The sequence below is a fragment of the Gouania willdenowi genome, chromosome 21 (genome assembly GCF_900634775.1).
Source record: "Gouania willdenowi chromosome 21, fGouWil2.1, whole genome shotgun sequence".
NCBI classification, from domain to species: Eukaryota; Metazoa; Chordata; class Actinopteri; order Blenniiformes; family Gobiesocidae; genus Gouania; species Gouania willdenowi.
The window spans coordinates 38,111,402-38,122,143 of NC_041064.1; the positions used below are offsets into that span (position 1 = coordinate 38,111,402).

Consider the following 10,742-nt stretch of genomic DNA (forward strand, 5'->3'; position numbering starts at 1 on the left):
ATTTTTCTCTTTTATTTTTGTATATGTGATTCTTTCTGTATATTTTAATAATGTACAATTCTGACCTGTTGTAAATTTTCAATTAAAACAAAATAATTAAAAAAAAACAATCCGCATCACATGAGCTGTTTTTACCTGAAGCTGATTGGTCAGTGCTGACCATGTGATGCTGAACAGAAACACATCCAGGGTTAGGTTCCATTAGAATTGTAATTGTGTAGTTGATAATGAATTACAGTTATAAGTGTGATTGTAAAGCATTTTCCTTTGTTTTTGAGTTTAGATAATTAGGAGCCTATTGTAATGCACCTTTAATTATTATTCATATTTTATTTATGGGTAATTATTGCATTTTTGAGGACCTAAACACGTTGAGAAACTCATGAAATTTTGAACGCATATTAGGACTGGCAAAAAAAAAAATCATATTTTGATAGAAATGCACATGAGAATGGTAAAATTCTACTTGCTCCCAGCTGGGACTGATGACATCATCACTGTAGAAAGTGATGATGTTAGAATAGTTCAGTGTACTGAAGAACTATTACTTCAGTACACTGAGGATTTCCCTGTTCTGTGTAAATAGTTATTTTTTTCTACCACAACAAGGTTCTCACGTGGAATCTTTCACAGCATCACGTGACGAGTGCGATGCTTACAGTAGTTATTAAGAGTTTGCCCAAAAAATAGCAATGGTTTAACACAACCGTCATTCATTGTCATAGCGCCACCTATTGGTAAAAGGAAATCATAGACATTATATTTGCACAGAACATTGCAGAAGTTAGTGATATAATCATTAAAAATGATCAGCTACGTCACAACACTTAAACATTTCTGCCACACCTCAACGTGCACCACGTACCGACGTGTGTGTGTGGTTGTGAGGGTTCATTCATCACTGCTGACAGCTTTAATTGATTTTGTAATTGTAATTGTAATTGGCATAAAATATCTTTCTACCACTTTTACACCTAATGTCACATATATTGACCCATTATTGTCACTTTTAACCTCTTTTCACCATATTTCATGATTCTTTTTGCCAATTTAACCACATTCACTATTTGTCATGTCTATTATTTACCAGTTTAAAATAATTGTTCCAATATTAACATTTTGAACCCTTTTTACCACTTTTTCTCTCTGTTTTTATCCACTATAATTTACAACTTTTAACCAATTTCTGTGGTTTTTAAAATCCCATTTCACCACATTTTCCACCATTTTTGGTCACTTTGAACCATTTTATTAGTGATTAAAACCATGATTTCCATCTTTAAGATGACTATAATAATAATAAACATGACTGTTTTTCAATGTTCATGTCTGAGTTCAACCACCTTCAGCTATAGTGGGGGTCCCCACTCTCTGGGACCTTTATTTTGAAGGATCACGGCCTGAACAGGTTGAGAACCACTGGTGTAAAGGGCCGGATTTGGCCCCCGGGCCTTGAGTTTAACACCAGTTAACAACATGATGATGAGCCTGTAGATGTAATGCTGTGTTGGTACCACTAGATGACGCTGTTTGTTCATCTCTATTAGCTCTAAATCAGTCTGTTCTTCTCTGTGCTAACTTTTATTTTACATTAACAGTTCTGTAGCTGTTATTTTATTCTAATTGTTGATAAAGTTTGTTTACAGCAGGAGCTCAAACTCATTTTAGTTCAGGGGCCAAATATGAAGCAGTTTGAACTCAAGCGTTCCACAGATTTTATGTGAGAAAACGAGTATTTCAACATTAATGTTCTTAGTTTACACTTTTACGTACACATAAAATACTAAATATATAAGAAACGGACAATATCCAAGCAATAAGTGACAGATATCAGGATCTACACTTTACATTTATGAGATTTTGTGACTAATTTCTATTTAATGAAGGGAAATATTATGTAAAATTTGAGGAAAATTTAAGGGTTCGTAAGAATTTTGAGTTCCTTTAACACTAAAAATAACTGCAATCATGTGATACAAACACCGGGAAAACTGTGAGAACCTGTAAATATTGTTGAGTTTCATTTATACAATGATTTATGTTTTCTCTCATTTTTACTTTCACCTGTGGGACCAATTAGATGCTCCAAAGGGCCGGAATTGGCCCCCTGGCCTTGATTTTGACCCAGGTGGAATACATGATGCTTGATCTCCAGTCTGAACTTCATCATCATCATCATCATCATCATCAGTCCCAGTGACATCACACTCTTCAGACAGCTCAGGTGTGTGTGTGTGTGTGTGTGTGTGTGTGTGTGTGTGTGTGTGTGTGTGTGTGTGTGTGTGTGTGTGTGTGTGTGTGTGTGTGTGTGTGTGTGTGTGTGTGTGTTCAATAATCTCCTGCGTCCAGTTGGTTGAAATCATCCCCACGTGGTTCCTGTGCTGTATAAAAACTTTGGGTGTGAGTGAGGAGCCCCCGCTGCTCTCTCACACACACACACATTCTCACACACACACACACTCACACACACACACACACACGCTGAGAAGCGCACAATCCTCCAGGACGCACGGAGACGCGTGGAGACCAGCTGTGAGCGCGCTTTGGACCCGCGGTTCCGCCAGCTCTGACTGACACAGTGCGCGTGTCCTCTTGTTTTTAACGGAGTGCGCGTGTGTGTGAAGTCAACGTGCACGTCAGCGACTCAAAGTGAGCGCGCGGTGGACGCGCAGCGATGAGCGTTAGTTTGGATCCACCGGTGAACCAGAGGTTGAGGACTCACTGACTCACTGTGCGTGTGTGCGTGTGCGCGTGTTGGATGTTCTCTCTAACTTTTTCTCGGTGAATGAAAATCTTTTCCTCCAACGTGTTGAAAATGCGCGGCTGTTTCCCGCCGCTGCTCCGTGCTCTCCTCGCGTGCGTCCTACTGTCCGTGCGCGTGCATGGCGCGGCGGACGCGCAGCAGAAGGAGTCGTGCGCGTCCTGCGGCCCCAGGGCACCGGGACACGCGGATCGCGTGGACGTGGACTTGATGGAGGCCGTGAAGAGACACATCCTGAACCGGCTCCAGATGAGGCAGCGACCCAATATTTCACACCCCATCCCCAAGGCAGCCATGGTGAGCGCGCTCCGCAGGCTGCACGCGGGCAAAGTGCGTGAGGACGGACGTGTGGAGATCCCCAGCTTTGATGGACAGGCCGCATATAGCAACGAGGTCCACCAGGAGAACTCTGAGATCATCAGCTTTGCTGAGTCAGGTAAAAATCACTCAGTTATTATATAACTGATCAGATCATAATCAATAGTGTAACCATAACATCTGTTATCATCAATCAGAGCTGAACGATATGAACCACAACTCATATCTTAACATTTGTTTCTCAAACTGTCGATAAATGATATAAATCTAAATGTTTACTTCATAAAGTCTGACCTGAACCTGTTACTGATACTGATCAATAAATATCTGATCAATATGCTCCACTTTATTCTGTTTGTCCTCTAAGGGACAGTACATGTGAGTGAGTTCTGTAGATCAGTGTTTCTCAAATAGGGGTACGTGTAACCGTAGGTGTACGCAATGACACTACAGGGAAATGAAAGTATTAAAAAATCATAATCATAATAAATATTACCTGCAAAACACAAAATAAAAACACAATAAATGAGGGAAAAATACACAAAAACAACAGAAACAAACAAAATGACACCATAAACACACACACTGAGAGAATAGTTTAAATAATACAAACATTATTTAAAATGACACAAAAAAACCCAAAATGATGATAAAAATGATCTAGAAGATCAGTGTTGGTTCCATACCATAAATAATAAAAACTATATATATATATATACACTAAATACTGTTTATTTCACTTATTTACAGAATGAGATTCTTTAAAATATGTTATCGCTCATTTATTCATCATTATTATTATAGACGTTTATACACAGAATTATGAGTAAAATGTTCTCGTTGGACATTAGGAGGGACTAGAGCCACTGATGTAGACATTATTTAATACAGAATAAGATATGAAATAAAAATATATTGTTATAGGAGATCATCTTATTTTCTGTATCACCAAAATACAAATTGTGATAAATCTTTAATCTCCATATATTACCTAGCAACCAACCAAAGGCAGAGTCCTTAAATCACCCCCATGTTGTGTGTGTGTGTGCGTGTGTGCGTGTGTGCGTGCGTGCGTGTGTGATTGTTGTGTTGTTGTCAAGGTGATCAAAAGAATCTCAAATCCAATTTCATCACCAAAGCTGAGCTCACAGATGGACAGAAAGGTTCTTTAAACGTAGAACAAAGTCCCTCAATTGGCCATTTATCCTTCTACACACACACACACACACACACACACACACACACACACACACACACACACACACGCACACGCACACGCACACACACACACACACAGAGTGTCTTTCCGAATGAATGAATGATGTGATGTCAGAGGAGCTGCTGATAATCAACCAACATGGCAACATGACACACACGCACACACAATGTGTGTGTGTGTATCATTGTCCTGGTCGTCTGGCTCTTGTCCAGCTGGCTCACCCCCCCTAACCCCCCCCAAACATAGTCAGATGTTGGCAACGCTGGGCAACGCCTCAGAGGCAACTTGTCCACAGCCTTTACTAAGTTTTTCACAATAAAACATAAACTTTGTTCATTATGAATTAGTCTGAACATCAGCAGTCGTTTTTAAAGATAAAGCTTTAACTAATTAAAATAATTAAATTAGTCACAGACTAATGAAACATTATAAACTATAAATTAATAACTAACATGTAGAACTGCTGCATTTTTATATTGATTTTATCTTTTGAGGAAATAAAAGTATTGATCAGAGGTGTAAAGAGTTTATTTTAATTGTTTTTAATATTGTACGGCTCACTTTATGTTTAGAATAAATATCCTAATTAAATACAACTACTGTTACCTGATTGAAATTGTACTCTAATATTAGTACTAATACTAGTACTAATACCTGTATTAGTACTAGTATTAGTACTGGTATTAATACTAGTACTAATACTAGTATTAATACTAGTATTAGTACTAGTATTAATACTAGTATTAGTATTAGTACTAGTATTAGTACTGGTATTAATACTAATACTAATACTAGTATTAATACTAGTATTAGTATTAGTATTAATACTAGTATTAATATAGTATTAATATAGTATTAATACTACTAAGTCATCCATAAAAAAGTCAACAAATAAAAAGTATCTGAGGTAAATAATAATCAAAGTAAAAGTTAAAGTTACTGTAGTTTATTGTTGGTAATAAATCTTGGTACGGGTCCCTTACATACAGTAAACGTCTCATGTAAAACTGAAAAAGGAAGAAACACAATCTTAATTTATTTTCCACAAAAGCATCTGTATAAAATAAAAGCTTTGTCAAAATGTACAAATATAAAAAATATATATATTTAACATTTAAATTCAAAATAAAATAATTTATCAGGAGCTAAATTTATGAACTCTAAAAGATGCCAAAAGTTCCATATAATATAATATGATTTGATTTGATTTGATTTGATATGATATGATATGATATGATGTAATGTAATATTATATCAGGTAGTCATGGTAACATGGTGTGTGATAAACTTGTATTGAACTCACCTGTTGGCAGCACAGTGATTGGGGGGGGGGGGTTAGCAGGGGGGTTAGCAGGGGGGTTAGCCCCCATGACTCAGTGGAATTGCTCGTCTCCAGTTGCAGTGACTCGGGGTAAAGAGTGAGGGAGAGGGTACAGGTCTACCTCTGACCTCCACATGCACCCATGGGTGCTCAGCAGGGGATTGGGTGTCCTGTATCTATGGGGGGGGTAGACAGGTGTTGAATGCTGCTGCATGTGTGACGTCTACATGAGTATGTAGTGCGTTCATATTAGATAGTATGAATAGATTGAGTATGAGAGAAATACCAGGATGTATGACATTTTTTAAGTGTGCACACTAGTCATACTCAACCGTCGCATGATGCATTGGAACATCCTCCAAAATAAAAGCATCTGTTCTTGTCTTCCATTAGTTTTTTAAACTCTTTTGTAAATAGAGCTCTTATTTTGAAGTGAACAGGAAGTGTAGTCAGTAGACCAAAGGAGGGTCTCTGAAAATGTGTGAATGAAATATGTCTACGTGAGTTTTATGGATCAAATGAGCACATGTTGATATTCTACTTGGTCACTTTCTCACTTCAAATGTTTTCAGAACTTTCAAAATAAAGGTAGAGAATCAACAGAGATATTTATCCTCAGTGTGAACAAGATTTTTAACACTGGAGGTTCCAGATGCATCTTGGGAAACTTGGAAGTATAATTCAGTGGGAACGCTGATCATCCTAATCATACTATAGTATATACTAGACAGTCTATACTATAGTATAGATAGTATATACTGTAGTATATACTATAGTATATTCTAGACAGTATATACTCATTGAGATTGTAGTCTATAACAAGGGTTCTCAACCTTGGGGTCAGGACTGGAAGGGGATCTCCAGATGCCCTCTAGAAACTAATTATATTTTTTTGAACAATTTGAGTAAAATTTTCCTTTAATTTTACAATTTTCACCTATTTTCATCACTTTTTCTTTCCATATTTTTGCTCTTTTTAATGTATTTTTGCTACATTTCTCTCATTTCTGACACTTCTACATCAAATTTTAATGACTTTTCAACTCGTTTTTTCCACTTTCCAGACATGTTCATCACTTATAAACCATTTCTACCACTTTTACACCTAATGTTACATATATTGACCATTATTGTCACTTTTAACCTCTTTTCACCAGATTTCATGATTATTTTTACCAATTTAACCACATTCACCATTTATCATGTTCATTATTTTCCAGTTTAAACTAATTGTTCTAATATTAACACTTTAAACCATTTTTAACACTTTTTCTGTCTGTTTTTATTCACTTTAATTTATAACTTTTAACCAATTTCTGTGGTTTTTAAAATCTCATTTCACCTCCTTTTCCACCATTTTTATTCACTTTGAACCATTTTATTAGTGATTAAAACCATGATTTCCATCTTTAAGATGATTATAATAATAATAATAAACGTTCCTGGATAACAGTGGATATTATTCAGATGAATAAATAAATGTGGTTATCACAGATTCATAGAACAATAGACCATCATTTTACTGACTTTATGGATGGACCCCAAAAATCTCTCCTTTATTCCCCCTTATAGATGGTCCTGTCTCCACATGACTGTTCTTCAATGTTCATGTCTGTGTTCAACCACCTTCAGCTACAGTGGGGGTCCCTGCTCTCTGGGACCTTTATTTTGGAGGGTCCCTGCTCTATGGGACCTTTATTTTGGAGGGTCCCTGCTCTATGGGACCTTTATTTTGGAGGGTCCCTACTCTCTGGACCTTTATTTTGGAGGGTCCCTGCTCTCTGGGACCTTTATTTTGGAGGGTCCCCGCTCTATGGGACCTTTATTTTGGAGGGTCCCCGCTCTCTGGGACCTTTATTTTGGAGGTGTTTATGAACAGATCTTCATAGCTGGATAGGTTAGAGTGTATACATTAGAGCATTCATGGTCTCTGTTGTGACTCTCGTGGTGCAGGTGTAGACACGCTACAGCAGCTCTTTATCCTGAGCCCACCCAGGTGTCCTGTGAGCTGTTCAGGGTCAGGCTCTGCGTGTCTGGACCAGCTCCAAAATGTTCTCGTATAAAGACAGGAGGGAGGTTTCTCAGTGCAGGACTGCAGACGCTGTGGATGTAACATGTACACAGGACTAATGTAGGAGGGGCCACTTCACCTCAGGGTTCCTTTAGGAGCTCCAGTAGAGCATTTATAAAACATTAATAAAGGACACGTTCATGTTCACATGTAGAGTTCTACAGTATCATAAAGATCTGCACCAACAGTCATTCACACACTTTAGAATGAAGCTCAAACAGGAAGTGACAGGACTTAGATCAATGACCTAAAGCTGTAGTTAGTGATAGATTGATTAGAGATGTGTATGAGCGAGTGCTGCTGGTGCGTGTTTTGTTGGGGACATTGTGACATTTAAAACTCTCTGACAGCCATATTTACTGAAGTAAAGCTAAAGATGTTTCATCTTTATTCCAGCTTTACAGTGTAAAAACAGGGGAAGGTGATGATGAATGTAGTAGTTAATCATGTCTGGTATACATATATGTATATGTATATAAATGCATATACTGTATATAGGTCCTCCACTAATAAATACTTTTCTAATTTAAATGAGGTATTATGTGGGACCTGCAGTAATATTTGGACTGTTATGGATACATCCCCCACCCTGCACCCCTACAGTCATTAATTTAATCATTTTCTATAGTTTTATTTAGATGATGAAGCACACGTTTCTATTGGACGGTGATTATGGGTTACAAAGCGGAAGATACACACAGGCAACATAAGGGCAGCTAAGAGGTTGCAGGGGTCCTCAGGTGTAGGCAGGAGCATAAACAGACGGTGAAGCTGATGTGTGTGTTTTTCTGTGTTATTCAGGTTAAAAAGTGTTCAAACGACCCATGAACACCTGGAAGTTCCTTTGAGTCCAAATGAGAAAAAATTATTACCACAACGTTAACATTTAAAGGAGAAAACTACAGAAAAGACCCTGTTAACAGTCAAAACATGTCAGGAAATCAAAGTAAACTTCTTGAAAAAAGTGAATAAATAAAGCATTAACAAGTTGTTCAAAAGAAGACACATTTTTACTTACACCATTAGTGACATCACTTCCTGTATCTGTGCTTTACTTCCTCTTTGCTGTGACACAGTAACACACTCAGTAACACACACAGTAACACACTCAGTAACACACACAGTAACACACTCAGTAACACACTCAGTAACACACTCATTAACACACTCAGTAACACACACAGTAACATACTCAGTAACACACACAGTAACACACTCAGTAACACACTCAGTAACACACACAGTAACACACACAGTAACACACACAGTAACACACATAGTAACACACACAGTAACACACACAGTAACACACACAGTAACACACAGTAACATACACAGTAACACTCAGTAACACACACAGTAACACTCATAGTAACACACACAGTAACACACATAGTAACACACACAGTAACACACACAGTAACACACACAGTAACACACACAGTAACACACACAGTAACACACTCAGTAACACACACAGTAACACACTCAGTAACACACACAGTAACACACTCAGTAACACACACTGTAACACACACAGTAACACACTCAGTAACACACACAGTAACACACTCAGTAACACACACAGTAACACACACAGTAACACACTCATTAACACACTCAGTAACACACAGTAACACAGTAACATTGAGCTCAGAGCTGTCGAGGCACGTAGGAACTAAGGAGTATCTAAGGAGTATCTAAGGAGTAACTAAGGAGTATCTAAGGAGTAACTAAGGAGTATCTAAGGAGTATCTAAGGAGTATCTAAGGAGTAACTAAGGAGTATCTAAGGAGTATCTAAGGAGTATCTAAGGAGTAACTAAGGAGTATCTAAGGAGTAACTAAGGAGTATCTAAGGAGTATCTAAGGAGTATCTAAGGAGTAACTAAGGAGTATCTAAGGAGTATCTAAGGAGTATCTAAGGAGTATCTAAGGAGTAACTAAGGAGTATCTAAGGAGTATCTAAGGAGTAACTAAGGAGTAACTAAGTAGAAGTCAGCGTGCGGACTGAGGTGAACTTATTCCTCGTAGCCCTGAGGGAACGGAGCTGCTCTGCTCTTCAGGATTCTACAGGTTGTTTTGTATCAGATAGATTTCATTAAAGCTGTCAGAGTTTTGGCAGGAGAACATGGGTCACATGACTCTGAGATTTACAGGAGGCTCCTCAACAGGAGGGGTGGGGCCTGTGGGGGCACCGTTGGACACAGGTTGATGAAACAGAAAGTTTTACCGTTAGCTCTGGTTGTTTGTAGACGTGTTGAGGATGAAAAGAACCTGTTACTCTCCTTTATGCTTTGATCTTTGTTCTGCTGAAGACCGTGTTTCATGGAAATGGACTTTTCTTCTTTGTCATCATCATGGCTTTTTTCTGCTGCAAAGCCACGCGTGTCAAAGGTTGCTGCAGACACGGCGCTCTCCCTCTTTGTGCCGTCCCTCTCTGTGGACTCAGGGGGGCGTCCATGCTGGACCTGACCAGAGAACCCATTGAACCTCCTGGGGGGGGGGGGCGTTCTTGTCACTTACACAAAGTTCACCAGAGGCCAACTGGGCCTGAGTCCAGGATTAGCCCTGATGCTGCCGGCCAATCAGAAGCTGCCACAGAGGTCACATGATGCAGGGTTTGAAGCTGAATGTGGAAAACACAAGGTTTCAGGAGAGTTTGTGATGTTTGAGTGTCTGTGTAGGCTTTAGAATCTCTCATCTGTTAGGGAACGCAACGTTAGGGAATGTATGGGAACGTAAGAGATGGTTAGGGAACATCAGAGAATGTAAGGGAACAAAACGTTAGAGATGGTTAGGGAACGTTAGAGAATGTAAGGGAACGGAACTATGGGAATGTTAGAGATGGTTAGGGAATGTTAAAGAATGTAAGGGAATGGAACGTTAGGGAACGTTAGAGATGGTTAGGGAAGGTTTTAGAGAATGTAAGGGAACGGAACGTTAGGGAACATTAGAGATGGTTAGGGAACGTTAAAGAATGTAAGGGAATGGAACGTTAGGGAACGTTAGAGATGGTTAGGGAACGTTAAAGAATGTAAGGGAATGGAACG

General features: G+C 38.6%; 1 protein-coding gene across 1 annotated transcript in view; it reads left to right on the forward strand.

The window, feature by feature from the left end:
• The first annotated feature begins 2,433 nt into the window (after positions 1–2,433).
• The window catches only part of inhbb (inhibin subunit beta B), a 17,308-nt gene continuing 8,999 nt past the window's right edge, over positions 2,434–10,742 (forward strand). The window contains exon 1 of the mRNA XM_028436092.1: positions 2,434–3,197. Coding sequence (XP_028291893.1) covers positions 2,786–3,197 — 412 coding nt within the window. The 5' untranslated portion in view covers positions 2,434–2,785. The remainder of the gene's footprint in view (positions 3,198–10,742) is intronic.